This window comes from Natrix helvetica (genome assembly GCF_964273705.1).
Source record: "Natrix helvetica genome assembly, chromosome: 12".
Taxonomy (NCBI): domain Eukaryota; kingdom Metazoa; phylum Chordata; class Lepidosauria; order Squamata; family Natricidae; genus Natrix; species Natrix helvetica.
In genome coordinates, this window is record NC_138556.1 from 19,569,305 (window position 1) to 19,589,291 (window position 19,987).

Here is a 19,987-nt window from a genome sequence, read left to right on the forward strand (position 1 = left end):
CTCCAAGGTCCCTTCTAGCCCTATGACTCTATGATTCCATGATTTTATGACGCTATGATTCCATGATTCCATGATGCTATGATTCCATTATTTTATGGTGCTATGATACTATGATGCTATAATGCTACGATGCTATGATTCTATGACAAAAAGTGAGAATCAAAACCAGCAGGGAACAAAGAAGATGATCCCAGAGCCAGATGTAAAGAATAGCACAAATAAATTGAATTGTTATTGAAAAGAAAACGATGTGTGACCTGACATTCAAGAAAGATCTACAAAGGCCACCTTTAGTTTGCCTTCAAGATTAACCCTGCAGAGCAATCTTTCGCTATCCATCTCATTTTGTAGGAAATGGCCCCAGTAACCATAACACCACTAAAACATAAGCTAAACAACCAAAATGCAGGAGAATAAATAAGGAAAGGAGTTTATTCAAGGGGTAGTGGGTGTTTATGTCTTAGGGTAGGGTAGCCCACCCACTATTTGTTTTACTGAGAACCTACATCCTGATTAAAAATAGAGAAGATGCTCTCTCTCTCTCTCTCTCTCTCTCTCTGTGTGTGTGTGTGTGTGTGTGTGTGAAAGACAAATTAAATCTGCAATTTCAGGGATGGGATTTTGTTGTTGTTAGTTGCAAAGTCGTGTCTGACCTATCGCGATCCCATGGACAACGTTCCTCCAGGCCTTCCTATCCTCTACCATCCTCTGGAGTCCATTGAAGCTCATGCCGGCTGCTTCGGGAACTCCATCCAGTCACCTCATTCTCTGTCATCCCCCTCAGGGTCCAACTCTGAGGTCCTTGGTACTCTCTGATCTTGGCTGCTTTCTTGCAGAGATCTCATTACCCAAGTAGGTAACCTCATCAGTGCTAGAAGGGGCTTGCTTGCTCTCCGTTTAGATCAGTGTTTCTCAAACTTGGCGACTTTAAGTCCTGTGGACTTCAACTCCCAGAATCCCAGAATTCTGGGAGTTGAAGTCCACAGGACTTAAAGTCGCCAAGTTTGAGAAACACTGGTTTAGATACAAGTGGCTCGATGATCATCATCATCAGCACTAATGATGTCCTCTGGTTGGGTCAGGAAATGTCTGCAAGAAAATCAACCAAGCTCAGAGAGCACCAAAGTTTCTGAAAAGTCCCCCAGATTAAGAGATATAAAAACACCTCCAGAGCCACGTTGAGAAGAGACCGGAACAGTAAATGGGACAAGAGACCCCAGGAAGACCGAAGGAAAGGAAAAGAAACAGACCCAAGCGATAGATTTAAACACATATTTTGGCTCCACAGATGTTTCTTTGAGCGAGAACATTGGAGAGAGTGTGAAAGCCACCAGAGGATCTGAAGACCAGATCTGTTCCGATGGTGGAATTCACAAAGAATGCATTCAAGTCTCTCTCTTTTTTTTTTCCTGCTAGCTAAAATTTTCTGAGCAGATGGATCGTGCGTCGATGGCCCAGTGCCGTTTCCGAATGAGCTAACGGCAGCCGCACTCTGCCTATTCCATCATCCCAGCAAGAGCGTTTTTGAGAGTTTCTTGATCCAAGAGAGAAATCAGAAAAAGTCTATTCCCTCTCCTTTGCAAAAGAAAAAAAAAGAAAGAAAGCCAAGATGTAAACTGCTGAAAGTTAAAATAATTTAATATTATAGTTTCAGTGGGATAAGCCCAGCTGGCTTTTAAAAAGAGGAAAACGCAGCAACTGCTCCAGAACAAAATGGCAAGAGGGCTCCAAGACCCCCCCCCACACGCACCCCCCCTACCCCATCCATTGGTAAGGTTTTACACATCCCCACTGATCAGTGAAAACATCTGGAGAATAGGCCCAAAGAGAAACCCAAGTTCAATTGTCGTTTTACCATATGTCGGCAGGAATGCTGGGGAATTCTGAACAAGGAAGCGATTAAACTGAAGACAATCGACATATGTTCTATACTTGGATTCCTGAATTCTTTTAAATAGGATTCTGCAGAGCCAGGGACAGTAATAATACTAATGATAAAAATGCACAAATGTTTTATTACTCAGCAATGAGTATCCTTGCTCTGAACTGACTTTGTTTGCCAGCGGTGAGATCAGCTGCAGCTAAATTGATAGACTCGTAGGGCTGGGATGGACCTTGGAGGTCTTTTAGTCCACCCCCTGCTCAAGGCAGGAGTCCTTATATCAACCTGGACCAAAGGTGGTCCAGTCTTTTCTTGAAAACCTCCAGCAATGGAGCTCCCACAACTTCCAGAAGTCAACTTCTGTTCCATTGATTAATCGTTCTCACTGTCAGGAAATTTGTCCTTATTTCCAGGTTGAATCTCCTTCCGATGATCTTCCATCCAAAATAGTGTTTGACTTAATTTCAATTCAATTCAAAGCAGGGAGTTTGGCTTAATTTCCGGGCCATCTGATTTAGAGGGAAAACTCTAAAGTTGCAGTGAGTCGAGCATTTCAGAAAATAAAGTATCGAATGTTCAAATCAACTTGAAATTTATCAAAGAGAAAATTTAACCTAGAATTAAGGGGGGAAATCTTGTTAATGAGAACAATTAATCAGTGGAACAGCTTGCCTTCAGAAGTTGCTCCATCGCCGGAGGTTTTTAAGAAGAGACTGAACAGCCATTTGTCCAGAATGTTATGTGGTCTCCTGCTCAAGGTTGGACTAGAAGACCTCCAGGGTCCCTTCCAACTCTGTTGTTCTGTTACACTGTTAGCCTGTCCTTCCTTCCTTCCTTCCTTTCTAATTCTCTTTTGGAGATTATTTGACAAAGACGGGGAGAGATTTTCAACCTCTGTTGAAAACTTATCAAGCAGCTTGAAATTTCTTTCTTTCTTTCTTTCTTTCTTTCTTTCCTTCCTTCCTTCCTTCCTTCCTTCCTCCCTCCCATCCTGGAATCCATTCTCCATCACTGGAGGTTTTTAAGAAGAGACTGGGCAGCCATTTGTCCAGAGTATTATGGGGTCTCCTGCTTGAGCAGGGGGCTGGACACTCTCCGAGCTCCCTTCCAGCTCTGTTGTCCTGTATTCTGCACTTGAGATGAAGGATGAGATGCTCTTTGAGATGCTCCCCAAAGAGGAGATACCATTATCCTCAGTAGCATCACTCAGAGGAACCCAGGAGGGTGAAACAGAAGATCAGGCAAAAAGGAGATCACATTTCATGGAGGAAGGAGAGAAGGAATGTTCCCAGGATATCCATCTTGCTTCAGTTCGCCCTCATGACACCCAAAACATGGCCCTGCTGATCTTCTGCCTTCAATGCATCCCCTGTTTGACACCAAACATCTACCCTAGTTTGATTCCAATCAATAACGGCCAGTTGTTTGAGGGATGAAGTTTCAGGCCAAAAGGAAGCTATGTTCTAGAAAGTATTTTCCCATGTTAAAAGCTTAAGGGAGGAAATTGGTTTGGGACAACCCAGGATAGAAAACAGTAGGACATCAACTTTGTTGGGGTTTTTGTTGGACTTTGGAGCAGGGCCCCCTCAAAAAGCCATTTCCAGTGGGGTCCAAAGCGAAGCCTTAAAAACCAGTTCTTTGTCTTAATTTTTATTAAGCGATTTGATCGGCTACGGAGGTATGCCAGTAAATCTTGGCAGCCGAACAGAATCAGAGCTAAATACCTTCTCACAAGCAGGTGATGCCTTGTCCCTTAACCTCACTTTGTTGTGACGCAGCTTTTCACAGGGAGCCATTAATGGACTTTTCATACATATGTTAATGTTCTCGGGGAAGAAAACCGCTTGGGTTTTTTTCTCCCATTCGCCTCGATCCGATTGCTGTAACAAAACCTGGGTTTGATTATAAACTCCCCAAACTATTTAGACAGCAGCTTCACATCCTGAGATACAGTTGTGTGAAATTTCCTCTGCCCTGAATGTGGTATTCATTGGCATTGACCTATAAGCATCTCTCTCTTTTCTTTCCCCAGTTCTTCCTGCTTCTACTGAAATCCGGATAATTTCCCTTCGGTCAAGAATATGGAAGGTTGAGAGTTCACCTCTAAGCTAAATAGCAAGAAACAAAAACTCCTTTTCTGAAAGGGAAGATTAGCCAAGGTTTGTTTACAGGATGAAAAAGCCTGCGTTTTTGAGACCAGCAAACAGAGGGGCACAGAGGTGGAGAACTCATTTAAAAAAATCAGCATTAAGTCCATCCTATAAAAGAGATCTGAATAAATAAGAATTCGATCCAAAGATGTGGAGGGTTCTTTTGTTTAAATATTATTTGATGAAAAGCCTAGTGTTTCATCTACATTGTGAGATGTGTTCAAAATAGACTTGTGTAGACTGAAATGGGATACAGCCACATCATGCTCAACATCTCCAAAGTTTTCATAAAATGTCCGATTTTATTTGCGCAAGTTAATCTAATAGATCTTGATTGAGATTCACTTCAGACGGGACACATTTTATGGGATCCTAATTGGTTTTTTAAAAAAAATTCTGGCTGCCAATGGACAAAGAGAGGAGATTGAGGGACCTTCTTAAACCATGACTGCTCTCCATAAGATCTCAGATGTAGAGAAAGGACAATTCCAGATTATCCTCGTGTTTAAATCATTCAACGTTCATTTTTCCTGGATGCTTATATCCATAAGCCTCTTTCATCCAAAGGAATTCTCCTGAAATCCCTAGGGCTGTGTAACGGAGTGAGCTCCCATTCCTTGTCTCAGCTTCTGCCAACCTAGCAGTTCCAAACCACGTAAAAATTCAAGTAGAAAAATAGAAACCACCTTTGGTGAGAAGATAACAGCGTTCAGTGCACCTTCGGTTTTGAGTCATGCCGGCCACATGACCACGGAGACGTCTTCGGACAGCACTGGCTCTTCGGCTTTGAAAAGGAGATGAGCACTGCCCCCTAGAGTCGGGAACGACTAGCATGTATGTGCCAGGGGAACCTTTACCTTTTACCCATAGAAACCTATAGAGGATTTCTTCCGCGTACCTAGTACAAGTTGTAGTCAAATACTCCAGTTCCTCCGTCAACTCTTCTCAACCCCCAGATTTCTCCCCAGGAGAACCTCTGTGCCTTAATTGTCTCTGGATTTGCTTGCAAGCCCCATGCATCACCAAGAAATGGTGAAAACGAGGAGGCCTCCAAGTGCATTCGATTAATTTCATACAAGCATGAAATCAGGCTTAGTGTCTTTCATGCCTGCTTCAGTGCAGCTTTGAAGGTTTCATCCCTCCCTTTACACAGACGTATACATCACTTTGGGAGATTAATGATAATTGACTGCACTAATGCAATGCTGTCTACCTTTGTGTCTATGAGTTCAGTCGGCCAGGTTTCCTTCCAACGTCTCTCACAAGAGAAGAAAGCAGGGCTATTGTGTTGAGAAAGGCAGCGGTTGGATTGACAGGTGGTTGAACCCCTGGGATCACCGACCCTTAAGGTACTTATGGCTGACATTTCTCAGGACCTTCTCCTGAAGTTGAGTGATCTCACCAAATAGAGCTCTTTTCTCCTCCTTTTGTTGGTGCCATTATTGGACGTGTTGACAGAAGAAATGCGCGTGCAGTGAAAGCATGAAAGGGGGGAGCGAAAAATTGACACCCAAACAGATGTTGGGACAAAGTTTTGTGAAATCTGAAACTGAGCCATTGAGACTCCTCAGTCCAAAGCCATGCCTGCCTGATGCAGGAAGAGAAAATACGGCATTCACAATAACCCAAAGCCCCATTTTACCCTTTTGACTGCAATTTATTGTTTAAAAGTCCTTCATCTGTATGGGTTCCCTGCCCTTCATTCCTTTATCCTTCCTACTCCATAGGGCTCCCCATGAATGTATTGGGGTTCAGAACCATTCAGAGAGCCATAAAATGTCTCTCATTTGTATGCTTGAATGCCTGTCAAAAATTCCCAAAAATTTCCTTGATCGAAGAATTGCTTTTAGGTTGATGGGTATCTTGCTGAGGAAGAACTTCAAATCATAACGGGTGAAGTCCAGTTCAAAATTCAACTGGATGAATTTAATGAGAAATAAATATGGCTAATGGGATCAGTTTTCATTGGATTTAACATTCTTCTCTTCTATCACAATAAAATTGCAATATAAGACAAAGTTTTGGCACCCGCCAAAGACTCTCAAGCTGCCTTCTTCTGTTTCATAGATGTTGACAATATTTGGAATATGAGAGCTCGTAGGCCCATAATTTCTGAAGGCATGGCATAACTGGACTTCAACGTTATTTATGACATTATTTCAATTTATAGCACTGAGAATAACCCTGAAATGGCTCGCATGCAATGGTGAAAGGAAAACAGTTCTGAATCTACCTTTTGATGAAACTTTCTGAATGGCTTCCCTTATTTATTTTGCTGAAATGCCTTGTTCATCATCAAACTCCAAGGAAAATTGGGAAAGAGGATAGGAAAGGAAAGGAAACCGTTCTGGTAAGTAAATTATATGGCTTTAAAATTCATTTCCATGTTATGTTAGTGCATACAGGGCACATATTCAAAATGTCAGCCCTGGGAATAAATGCCGACTGAGGTTGCAAGCTCTAAATTTTGTACTGAGCTGGGCCTGTTCCACCTATATATATATTTTTAATGCCCAATTTTGCGGTATTTTAAAAGGGAAAGTTCCAAAGGTGTTTTTCTGACTGGTTCTTTTACCCAGCTCAGAGTTTGTAGTTTTCTTCCCAATTAAACTCCGCAGTTTCATATCATGCTTGTATTCAAAAATGCATACTATTATTTTAATTCTTATTTAATTAGATGAATTATTATTATTTATTTATAATCAGATCAGCTCTCGACAGTAGGAATTCACCCTACTTGCAATTCCCCAAATGCCAAAGAAGACTCAAGGAACAATTTTATAGGTAGGCCTTGAATTATGACATTTTCGCGAGCTTTCAAAGCAAACCTCAGCTCCGTTCCTGGGGGAAATGTAACGAAAACAGCTCTACGAGGACTTCTCAGTTCCTCATGTTTGGTCCCACCTTCTGAATTTCCTCCTCCTCCTATTCCACAGTCACATCAAGGAGCAGGTAGCAGTCACAACCTGCAGTGGCTGTTCGGGATTCTTAAATTCATGTTCCTTGCCATAAAAGGGAACCATCCTCCAAGAAAAATGGATTCTGAGTCCAGGGAGCAAATGAAGGAAGAGATGATTGGAAAGGAGAATGTCAAGAGAGGCAACTGTGCAGAAGGGCCCTTTCTCACAACAATCAGGAGTAACGAAGATGACTAGGGAGCTGGAGGCTGAAACGAAGGATGGACAGTTGAGGGAACTGGGTATGTCAAGTCTAATGAAGAGAAGGGCCAGGGATGACATGATAGCAGTCTTCCAATATCTCAAGGACTGCCACAAAGAAGAGGGAGTGAAGCTATTCTCCAAAACACCAGAAGGCAGGACAAGAAGCAATGGGTGGAAACTGATCAATGAGAGAAGCAACCTAGAACTAAGGAGAAACTTCCTGACAAAAAGAACAATTAATCAAGGTTGCCCCATCACTGGAGGTTTTTAAGAAGAGACTGGACAGTCACTTGTCTGAAACGGTATAGTGTCTCCTGCTTAAGCAGAGGGTTGGATTAGCAGACCTCCAAGGTCCCTTCCATCTCTGTTCTTCTGCTCTTCTAACCACCCTAGGCGGTTTGGACATTCACAAAACGGTGGCCAAGAATGACCCAGTTCAACCATGACAGATGTATAAGAAGGTCCTCATTTCAATGTTTACCTAACAATGTTCTGCAACATGAAGATACTCCCAGTTGGTAGAGAATAAGTTGGGAGAGGAAATATTTAAATATTCCTATCCACCACTACTACCCACAATGAATGACATCACAAAAAGTGAAGGAAGTTGCAAGGATGTTTTCAACCAAACTGGAGGCGTATCTTCTTACCTTCAGCAAATGGTTCCCACTCGTAGAAACGGCCCATAAACGGCTTGTTGTTGTACGATGTGCACTGCACCTCTCTGATGTTTCTGTTCTCAGGGCAGGCCTGGGAAATAAATTGTGGGAGGGATACGTTAACCACATTATTTAGAATTTAGACGGACCACGGCACTCATCTGGTTTAAAAACTTAAAATAATCCAACAGAAAATCCTAAACTATCTTCCATTGGCCATGAGTCAACCGGATACCCATCCAGGAACTGAAGATGCTAATAAGCTCGATTTCAGTAAGGACACTTTTAAAACATCGGTTAAATGCTCATCTTTCCTAACCATGATTAGTTTTACATCCAGTTAGTGAGCAGCCTTTTCCAGATTCTCCAAAACCAACAGGTGCTATTTCAGGAGGTAACTGGACTTCCAATTGGGCAACTCTGACCTGGATGACTGAGAATCTCTACAGATTTAAAGCCAATAGTGCAACACGAGTGGAATAAAATAGAATCAATTTGGAAAACAGACCAAAATAAAAGAGAGAAAATATCTAGCCTTGTTTATCCTGGAGCCCTACTTAGAGCATAAAGGAGAAGCAATGACCTTGTTGATCATCTCTGAGACCCTCCTAAGCCTTGGGGGACATGGTTATTTTGAGCAAATTCTTTCAATAAAGTCACATACTTGGCAATTTCTTCAGCTACAGCCACACTTTCATAAAATATGCTTTTCAAAAATCCATCCAAATATCCCTTGTCTCTGAAGTCGTACTTATAGAAAACGTATGTAATGCCTGAGACACTTGGTTGAAGGAGAAAGCAGTGAAACGTTATTTCCATTGGACAAAATCCATCTGAAAGCCTGAAGGCCTTCACTTACTAAGGAGTAACTTTTTGGCTCCTCTGCTAATTGCATCAGATAAGGCTGTAATATTACTACGACTGCTACTACTCATATGGATATAAAAATATGGAGACAGCAGAATAGAGGAGAAAGAATTGGAGAAAAATCACAAAGTACATAGGCTTGCGAATAGAAATAGAAGGACTGCAGCAAAAGAAAGGAAAGGTAATATCAATAGTAAGAGGCACCTTGGGGTGCAATCCCCAAACATCTGGGGCACCATTCAATCACCATTGGCATTGACAAAATCCCCATCAGTCAATTGCACAAGGCATTTACTCGGAACAGCTTAACGTCCTGAGCCTAGATTTTTAATACCATCAACATTCACGTCTGTCTCACCCAAGTCCTTGGGAAGGACTTGATAGGTAGACAAAAATGCCAAATCCGGTCTGAACATCTGGCTGACCATGCAACGCACCCATAATAAATACATTTCAATGTAATGTAAGTAAATATAAAACTGGATGCCAAATCCCTCCCCCCAAAAAATTGGATGGCATTTGGAAAATCTGTCAATTGCCATCTATCAATTGCCAAGGGCCCTTCCTGCTTGGATCTGCGCACATTGTGTATTACACCAATATATAATGTCACCCAAGATTCTTTGGGAAAAGTGGATGAGAATGAAAGTCAACACCAGCTAAAGAATTGACAGCTGTGATTTCACATTGTTCTGTATAATAATAACACAAATACAAGCATACATATATTCTACTAAAAGGAAGAGGTGGTTTTGAGCTACAATTTCTCAGAGTCACCCCATCATGGAGGAGTAAAATCTGGAAGAAGCACCATGAGTTTGGGAAGAAATTTAAGCAGGATGAGACCTTGTTCATCCTTGAATTCCCATTTTTGGGAATTCTGGGGCTATAGTGGCAAGCTTAAAAATAAGGCAATGTTCCCATCATTTCTGCGCTGTGACCAAGAAAATAAATGGATGCACCTACATAGAGCTTAGGAGTGGAGTTCAACTCCAAAAACAACATAAGGAAAGTCTTTAAAATGAGTAAATTATGGGTCAACCAGGAAATTCCAAGTAAAAGCTCTACATTCAAAGATTGCACAACAGCTTCTGCTCTCAGCAAAACAAATAATCTTCTAAAGTTGACTGTCTGAGCCCACACCTTTTCTAAACACTGAATCGCAAAGAGAAACGGCACACAATCGGAATGTGGCTTCCTGAAACCTCCAAGCAATTAAACCAACATATAGATTTTTCCCAAGAGACGTTTCTTCAAATGGCGGATGAATTTCACATCCGGGCAGACCAGATGTTCAAAGGAAGCCTTCTTTAGATCAACTGGCCAAAGAATCAAAGACGAGCTGGGTTGGTTTATCATCATTTCAAAATTCTGGAAGTCGACAAACACCCAGTGCTCAGATCTTTGGGGAATTATTAAAGATATAGATGACAAGAATGTATGAAGTTGGCTCCAGATCGGCAGATCCACAGACTTGCTTTCAGTCCCACCTGGAACAGACCTGATAAAATCCATCCAAAAATATTGCCATGGGTCACAGAACCATCAAAGTGACAAAACACTGTTCCAATGACTGGAAATATTCTGTCCACTTGTACTCCAGACTTAGACTAATGCTTGTAGCTCCGTACTGTCCACCAGAGGAGGAAACAACCCAACATCCTAAAAATGACCCATGGATCCTATGGGATATTAATCCCGCTTCTTCTGCTGCCTTCTGAGCCTTCTGGTCTCTGAAAACAGTTGGGTGATTTCAGCAAGAAATCTTTGATTAGTCCATTGTGATGGGATGTCGTAAGGTCAGAAGGGGTACAGTCCAGATGAGGAAGAGGCAATGCAGCCAAGAGACCTTCAAATGGTGCAGGAATATGAACGGATTTCCGGAAAAATTGCAGACTCCAGGAACCACTTGCGCTTCAGTTTGAGACAACACAGGCTCATTCCCTAGCAGCCCTGCACACCTGTCTTCAACCAAGAAGTCTCCACACCCATTTGCACCACTCAGGTGACCCCGAGGACATGGATAAAACCTCCAAGTGGCCTCAACGAACCTCTAAAGAGGCTGCAAATGACCAGCTGTCTGCAAGGAGTATAAATCCTTCCATTCCCCACCATCCTGTCAGAGCTGAAGAAGCTTCTTGGATGGGAAACAAAATGTCTTCAAAAAAAACCCCCAAGAAAGTCCAGTTGCCTTCTGAAAAAAGCACCTTTGGGAGAACCTTGACCTGGAGGACTGAGAATCTCCATAGACGTATCCCAGATATTATATATGAGAGGGTGAAGAAGACAGTCCCACATCTAAGTGCATTTGGTTTGTTTCACTTTGAGTCTATTTGGGTTCTCAAAACTACCGTTTTTATCCAGCAAGGAAATGAATGAACTATGCTGACACCGATTGTACATTGTTCTGGAACTGAACCAGCAGCCAAGCCTTCTATGTACCACGATGAATTTTTCCCCCTGCAGGGACACATCTTCTTCACATCTGGCACCATTTCCATCTATTTTTGCAGCTCTTTCTCGATACTTTTATTTGCTTTAATTATTCCATCCCCTTCCAGTCAAGCATCCCCACTGGGTCCCATTTATCAACTGGTGACTGATCCAATGGCTCTTGCCCTGCGCTAAATACAACTTCAAGTGTTTCTTAAACAATGGACAATTAATCTTAATTTTTTTTTTAAAAAAAAAATCACCCTTCCAGAAAGCGCCGATCTTTAAATGTGTTTTCAGAAGCATGTAAACCAAACTGTCTAAAGCTGAAACTCTATATGATCCAGCGTGTCACTCATGAAAAACGGCTTTCTGCTCTGCATGAAAAAAACATTAAAACTATAACCGCAAGGAAATGACCTAATGGAGAAAATCAGATGGAGTTAATTTGTTATTAATTAACTGCCCCAAACTAGGATCCGGGGGGGGAGGGGAATGACCCAACACTACAGTTCCAATTAAGAGAGCTCTTCCCCACCCCGAGAAATTATATTAACCACCGAGAATGTTCCAAATAAAAGGAAAACTTGGTATTCTCTCCATGCTAGCAGGAGCCCTTAAACTATTTCGGCTAATAAATTAAATTACTGCCTAAATGTATGTTCTGGGAGATCATGCAGAAGGTGGATAAACACCGTAGATTTTCCAGGGTTGGGTGCAAGCCCACCGCCTTCTCGTTTTATGATTTGGTGTTTAAACTATTCATCTAGGGCACAGTGAGGTCATGACCCACAACTGGGTAGCAGCTGAATCCAGAGTGGGTAGCCCCATAACCATTTTCTTAAAGATGGTTTTAATAAGGAGGATGAGGGCAGGGGAAGCGGAGAGAGAACGGAGCTGTATTCGCTTGGGGAAAAAATGGAATAAAAAGCAAAGATGAGGAACTTTGAAATGCTCTGGACAAAGGTTCAGATAGAAGACCTCTGTTTTCGTGGGTCAGAAGGACAGTTGAGAAGATAGCTGTAGAGTCCTCACATCCTGGACATCAGCTATTTCAGCTCCTTCCATCAAGATGGCGCTATAGAGCATCGTAGGCCAAAACAACTAGACCAGTGAGGGCTGACCTTTTTCTTATGGGGTGCCAAAACAAAGTTATGACAAACACTGAAAGAAAGTGACTTCCTTCCCGGCAAAATCCCTAAGCTCAAAACAAGGATCTGGTCCTGTGGAAAGGCTGGGGCAGAAAGGACGACTTACGTTCGTATTGCAGAGTCTGTACTGCTTGTAGGCTCCGGTGCACACAATTGCGGCGGCCGGCTGAGTGGACATCTGCCCTTGGACGGGGGGATGAGAAGCTCCGGAGAGATGCCTGCTCCGTTCTCCGCCCTGGAACAAGCTTTGAGATGCCATTGGGAAGCCTTGAAAATGGGAGCCCGGCTGTTGATAGAAAGAGCTACTGGCCACCTGAGTCCTGGCTGGAGAAGATTGGTGGTCACCTTGGTACGTTCCTCCGGGGTGATGATGGGAAGGGCTACCTGGATGGGCAAAAGTGGAGATGCCACCAGTCCCTTGTGGGTTGGATGCAGGTTGCATGGACTGACGTTGCTTTCGGGGCTTATGTGCCGATTGTCCCGTGTCCGTCTGCAGAGGGAGGATGTAGGGAACTTTGCCATAGCCGTATTTCCCAGGTCCAATGGAGCTTTTCTTGCGGCCTCTGAGGACAGCGAGAGGAGGAGAAAGCAGATCAGCCATCAAATTTCAAAACAAGCCATCAATAACTTCAAGAGACCAGTTCCAGATCCAATCAGCCAAGTACCAACCCAATAGGGCTTCGCTACCTATTCTCCTGTAGCTCAGAGTGATGAATGAATCCAGTCACAGAAAGCGTGCAAAAAATGTGCTTTGCCAATTGCAAGTGGCAGATACGGCAGCGCTCCAGAAGGTCAATGTCATTGCCCAGAGGATTATGGGTTGCCCTCTTCCCTCTTTGGAAGATGCTTTATAGCTCCCGCTGCTTTAAGAAAGTTCAAAACATCCTTAAAGATCCATTTCATCCTGGGCACCCTTTTTTTTTTTTTGAACTATTACCATCTGGCAGACGGTACAGGATCATAAAAACAAGGACAAATAGGCTGAAAAACAGCCTCTAACCATATTGAATTCTATAGTATAGCGAAATATTTTCAATTTCAATTATATAAAAAATAAAGGATGTACGTTTGTGTTTTTTCTTTTTATAGTTATAATGTACACTGAAGACGGCATTTAATTTTGTTGTACCGTGTGCAATGACAATGAAGTAAACTAAATCAGAACTATGGAAGATATTCTGCATGGACCACAAGTCCATCTAGACTTAGCTACACAGCCTGCTCTCTTGTTCGTAATCCCCCTATTAAAAGGGACAACTTGAGGACAATTCTTGGGGGGAAATCTATGGTCCAACTTTTCAAGTTTTCAGCAAGTATCTCCTCGGGCTTCAAGCAAGCTTTGCAAGCCAAACAGCAAATACCAAACGGGGAACACAAGGCATTAATCATTTGGCGAAGAAGAGGGTTTTTTTTGTTCTATGCCTTGCAGACAACATTTATCCACAGAGAATGCCAGTGAAAGGAATGGCGGGGGGGAGAAGAATCCTTTGCTATCATCACACAACAAGCTACTGTTTAACAGATAACACATGTCAAAAAGCAGGCATGCACCAGATACAACCGCGTGAGGACATCTCATGAGACTTGCAGGCTTGCTGGACTTATCTAAAACAGAAGTTTTATCTCACTGATTTTTTTTAAAAATGTAAGCTGCTGGTATCTCTCACTACCCACCCTGAGACCTCACAAGTGTGTGTGTGTGTGTGTGTGTGTGTGTGTGTGTCCGTGTCCCCTAGGCTCCAGTTGCTACAGTTAATCTTGGATGGAAGCGCCAAGAAGTGGGACTCCCAGAAATGGTAGCGTTTAGCGTGAGATTTGAAAATTTTGAGCCAGGAAAGGCAATTTATCTAGTGAGCAAAATGGAGCAATGGTCGCCATGGATCTCCCAGGGTTCATATTTCAGGCTTGTTCTCTCTTCTGCCTAAAAGAAAGGCACATTTTTATAAGGAAGACATAGCCCTCATCATAAGGACAGCTCGTGCAAAGCGATTTGATTACAGCCATCGATGCGACACATGGCCGTTTCCCACAATATGTGTGAGTCTGTGTGTGACTGTGTCACGCAGGGTTTGAATCAGCATTCAAAAAAGAAACGTGGGGAGGGGGGTTTGTTTTAAGAAGAAGGGAAGCTAGGTTTAATATTGCCTCTTTGGATGCCAGGATCTTCCTTAGGCATCATGGCGCTGTCAAAATCAACCATGCAAATCAATTATTCTAACAGCCAGCTGGGTGAAAATGGCCTTTGATCAATTTTCTCCATCAGATAGGATGGAGCCCAGTTTCCTCTCACCCCCAGCCTCTCCACCCTCACCCCCACCTGACTCAGCTACTACTGTTCTCTTTCTCCATGGTGTAAATTAGCAGGAACATTTTTGTTGAATGCGCACTGAGCCGATAAGACATCCAGAGCCAATGTTTCGTTTTGCTCCATTGCTCCTCCCGGGTGTGGAGGAATTTCGGCTCCCTTCAGGACAATTACCAAAACCTCAGACCCTCATCTTGTTCCCTCATTCTGGGGGGCAAGCAATCTGACACCCCAAAACCACATGCAGCCTTGAAATCCATTTTCCTTCCAGCTACTGAAGCGAAGGACCACGAATGTTATTCAATGGTTATGCCCGATCCTGCTCTGTGAAACACACAGAAAACAGGGCTTGGAGTCCCCGAACTTGGGGTATGTCTAGTTTAATTAAAAGAAGGATTAAGGGTGATATGATAGCAGTGTTCCAATATCTCAGGAGCTGCCCCAAAGAAGAGGGAGTCCAGCTATTGTCCAAAGCATTTGAGGGCAGGACAAGAAGCAATGGGTGGAAACTAATCAAGGAGAGGAGCAACCTTAGAACTGAGGAGAAATTTCCTGACAGTGAGAACAATTAACTAGTGGAACAGAAGTTGCCTCCAGAAATTGTGAATGCCCCAACACTGGAAGTCTTTAAGAAGATGTTGGATAGCCATTTTTTCTGAAATGGTATAAGGTTTCCTGCCTAGGCAAGGGGTGGGACTAGAAGACCTCCAAGGTCCCTTCCAACTCTGTTCTTCTATTTTACTACAGGGACAGAGGTCAATAGGTATGGGTCAAATCTGTCTCTGGGTTTGTGCAGTGCTGAGTTTCACAGGTCCACATCTCCAACATCCAGCACCAAGGCCCTAGGACTGTGTGTGCTTTGGAGTATTATTTATCAATCTGACTTTTTCAGAAGTCAGCCCAGGGAAGGATGCCAGATGTGCATTTCTCCTTTGGAAAGTCATCTGTTCCTCATGAAGAAGTGGAAGCAGCTTGCAGGAGATGTGTTGCCTCTGAAAAAAACACATTTGATTGAGCCCTTGGGTCAGATTTGTGAGCGAGGCCAAGCATCTACAGTTCCTGTTGCATCCACGGCTCTCGAGGTTGGAAGATTTTTTTCAGAGCAACGTTGCATCAGGTACAACGACCTGGGAATCTCCTTCAATGCAAACTGCCAAAACATCCTGGGTTTTACCGAAATGTCTACCCAGAGGAGTTATGATCCTTTTCCAATAAACCATAGCTAGATTTCCAGGTTAACTCTTTTTTTTTTTTTTTACTTCTTGTCATTCCATTCCTGAGTTTGTCTCGGTCATAATTCCTACTCTCTACTTTCTGGTTTCATCAACACCTTCCTTAGCTTTGAGGAGGAACAAAGTATCGGCAAGGCTTCTCAACCAGTTGATATGGCTTTGTGTTATGGTAGTGTGATCCACCGAGAGTTCAGGTTTTAAAAACGGGCCACCGTGTCGATCTTCTAAATCAGTGTTTCTCAAACTTGGCGACTTTAAGTCCTGTGGACTTCAACTCCCAGAATTCCCCAGCCAGCTATGCTGGCTGGGGGATTCTGGGAGTTGAAGTCCACAGGACTTAAAGTCGCCAAGTTTGAGAAACACTGTTCTAAATAAATAAACTCAACTCAGAATTAAGAGGAAAACATCCTGGCTGTGTTTCCCAGCTGGAGACAGTCTCTAAAAACACTCACTTAACAACATTTTGCCTTCCCCCCCCCCCTCTCTAATTGTATCCACCAACTATTTATCTCTTGGAAGGTCTTGCAAAATGAAATAAAAAAAACATCAAACATAAATCGTGCTTATCGAGTTAAAAGCCTTTTCATTTCACTTCATTTTTGTTTTAATCTTTTCCCCCCTTTCCAAAACTCTCTCTTTGCTATTGCCAACGAAGCAGCTGAATCTTGTCCCCCACAGGAGGGTCAACCCATCATTAAAAAAAAAAAAAAGCTCTTTTATTTTTTGCCATAAGCCCAGATCCATGACTGAAATGCCTGAGTTTTGCAGCCTATTTTGATGCGACGATGATACAGCTGTAAGAAAGGCACAGAGGAAATTCCCTGAAGGAGAGATTCCCAACTTCCAAACAGCTGTTCCCCATTCCCCATGGATCCCACAATTGCTAAATCTAGACCTGCCAGGCTGAAGCAAAGGGGCAGCCAGCCCCCAAGGGAAGCTCCACACCACCCAGGACAGCAAAAGGAGAATGGAGACCCTTCCCAAAAGGAGGAGGTCTTGCTTTAATGACACATGGAGTGAGCTAGGAAGGGGGGTTATATGACTCGGCGGTCAGAGATTGCTCCTTGGGGAATGTTCAGGCAAGGCTGATGCCACACACCAGAGGTTCCTGGTTTTATTCATCCTTGGCACAAAATAGAAGCTAGTCCTTACCGTGGTGGAAATAGCATTTATGGATAGATAGGACAGATCGCTCAAGGAATCATGTGTACGAAGCAGGGGTGAAATGCTGTGAAGTCTGCTACCAGTTTGTTTCACACCTGCATGCGCATGAAACACGCACTTTGCGCACATGTGCACCCCAGGCGCTAAGAAACATTTTCTGAATCTGCAAAGGTAAGTAGAACAGCGAGGGGGAGAGGACAGCTGTGCAGTGCGATTTAGATTTGCTAGAAAGCAGGATTTCCAGCTTTCTAGCGAATATAAATTGCGTGGCACAGCTGATTGTTGCACGGCTGATTGTTGGAACTTTTTTTAGCATTTTTTTTACTACTGGTTCAGGCGAACCGGTAGCATTTTTTACTACTGGTTTGGCAAACCGGCCCGAACCAGTAGCGTTTCACCCCTGGTCCAAAGGAATATCTGTGGCTTTGGAGCATGTCTAAAATTCTGACAGGATGTTGTAGGCTTGCTCACAAAGCCAAGGATGGATTAGTCTGTTGGCCAATGGTGGCCACAGTGTGTGTGACGGGTTGTAAAAAATGTCTTTCCTATAGAGGTAGAGGTGGGTTTAGGCTTAGGTTTAGCTTTAGATACAGTTTTAGAAACAGAGAAGAGAGGTACGGGAAGCCCAGATGAGAGACAAAGAAAAAGGAGAGACGCAGAAATTGATCTTAGAAGAGACATCAAAATGCAGTCGAGAGCACAGATCCCAGGTGGCATTTGTGGCCCCACTGATATTCCTGGTTATCAAGTCGCCAAAGGGAAGGTTTTTGGAGAACGAATGGGAGAAACATTGAAAGAAAAGAAATTAGAAACTCTGATTCAGAGAATGAGGAAGAGTCGTTATTTACCATTATTTGTTCCATATGAAGTGTTGCTTCTGACTTTCCTTTGGCAGGGGTGGGAGAGAGATTTTATTTTAATGCTCCCAGCATGCAGACATCTGCATTTGAGCTTGTTTGATGTCAAGTCCTTTCCCCACAGCTATAAAACTTAGCAGGACAAGTCTGTGCCTGACTGCTCAGAAGCTCCTCTTGCAACGGGTCTACAACCTACATTTGGAAGAAGATACATCCCGACTCTAGAGGAAATGTAGTAATTTCTCAGGAGTATTTATCTATAACCTTTCACAGAAATGCCGTCTTGTCTAACTAGTTTACATAGTGAGAATGAAAGAAAGCAAATTGCGATGTGTCAATATATACCTGCAATTAAGCGGTTTAAAGAAAAGCTTCAAATTGACTAGCTAAAAGCAAAAGCAAACAAATTGGTCTCTAAGAAACACGCAGGAGGGGAAACGTTTCATGATAAGGGGGGGGGGGGCAACCAGGTAAAGGGCCTGTGTATTGCACTCATCCATAAGGCAGACCTTACAACTGAACTAAAGAGTGGAGAATGGTTGGAAGATGAAGGAGGAGGAGGAAGGAGAAGAAAGAAGGGGGGGAGGAGGAGAGGAGGGGGGAGGAGGAGGAGAAGGAGGAGAAGAAGAGGGGGAGGAGGATGGGAGGGAGAGGAGGAAGAGGAGGGAGGAGGGAGGAGGAGGAGAAGGAAGAGGAGGAGGAGGGGAGGAGGAGGAGGAGGGGAGGAGGGAGGGAGGGAGGGAGGGAGGGAAGGAAGGAAGGAAGGAAGGAAGGAAGGAAGGAAGGAAGGAAGGAAGGAAGGAAGGAAGGAAGGAAGACCTACCTTCTTTCTGATTTGGGGCTACGTCTCCGGGACTGAGAAACTTGAGGGCCTCTTGAGGTTCCTCGGCTCCAATAGCTGTCATTGCGTCCTCCTCCAGAGGAGGCGGAGAGGGCAGCCCGTGCGGGTTCCTCATTTCTGTGCAGAGGCACCGATGTACGGATGGCCGAGATGATGTGACCAGAGAAAGGAGGCAGGGAGTCTTCTTGCGGCAGTTGCTGGAGATGGGCCAGTGCCCTCCCTGAAGCCAAGTACTGCCCAGGATTGTGAGAGTTCCTGTCATAGTAGTATCCTGGAAGACATGGCCGCATCTGCACCATCACTCCACCACTGCAGCTTCTGGAGCACGCTGACCAAGGTCCCCAACTGCCCCAAACCCCAGGGATTCCTCCACTCTCTTCTTCTGGGGCAACGTTCCCATCTTTTATCCTTTGGGGCACCTACAAGAGAGACCAGAAGAGATAAATGAGTGAGGCAACATCATATTTTCAAAGTAGACTAGGTCAAGATGAAAGGATTTATTTTACACCGTGTGTAATTCAAGTTTGGAATTCTCTGCCACAAGGTTTCTCAACCTGGGCCACTTGAGGATGGGTGGACTTCAATTCCCACCCAACATGGAGTTGACGTCCACTCATCTCCTAGTGGCCCAGTTGGGAAACGCTGCTCTACCATGAGACATTAGGTTGGTTACCAACTTGGCTGCTTCCGAAAAGGGTTGGACCAAATCATGTAACTCACTGAGATTCATGACTATGACTGAAGGCCATCTACTGGTGGGCTTCCATAGGCATCTGCTTGTCTTCTGCAAGGACAGACTCCTTGAGTAGATTTCTATTCTATTTTGCCCTGATGCCAAAATAGAATAGAAATCTTTTTGATGTGGTCATCTGCCTATCATAAAAGTATACAACTGATAGAAGTCTAGAAGTAAATTAAAAGAAAACAGTAGGACATAGTTACAACAGGTAGATACCCCTACAGCTAACACCCATCTGCTTTAGATAGCTTCAAATATCTATTTATATCAAGTAGATACCTGGGCCACATTTATTTTATTTTATTTATGTATGTATTGGGTTTATAGTGCCACCTATTCACACATGGTGACTCAAGTCGGCTTACAGAATATAAAACCTCATTTAAAACAATAAAACTAATAAAACATTAGATATTAGGCGATGTAACTCTAATGATTAACATTACTTACTTAATTAACAGTGAGAACAATTAATCAGGGGAGCAACCTGTCTCCAGAACTTGTGGGTATTCCATCACTGGAGGTTTTGAAGAAAAGACTGGGCAG

At 43.4% G+C, this 19,987-nt stretch overlaps 1 protein-coding gene across 6 annotated transcripts in view; it reads right to left on the minus strand.

Moving 5' to 3' along the window:
- THSD4 (thrombospondin type 1 domain containing 4) overlaps positions 1-19,987 on the minus strand; it is a 145,771-nt gene that overhangs the window by 108,367 nt on the left and 17,417 nt on the right. For all 6 annotated transcript variants that reach the window (XM_081964693.1, XM_081964692.1, XM_081964694.1 and 3 more), the window contains exons 4-6: positions 18,685-19,121; positions 12,410-12,866; positions 7,844-7,943 (exon numbers count right to left, since the gene is read on the minus strand). In XM_081964693.1, the coding sequence (XP_081820819.1) occupies positions 7,844-7,943; positions 12,410-12,866; positions 18,685-19,121 (994 nt within the window). The remainder of the gene's footprint in view (positions 1-7,843; positions 7,944-12,409; positions 12,867-18,684; positions 19,122-19,987) is intronic.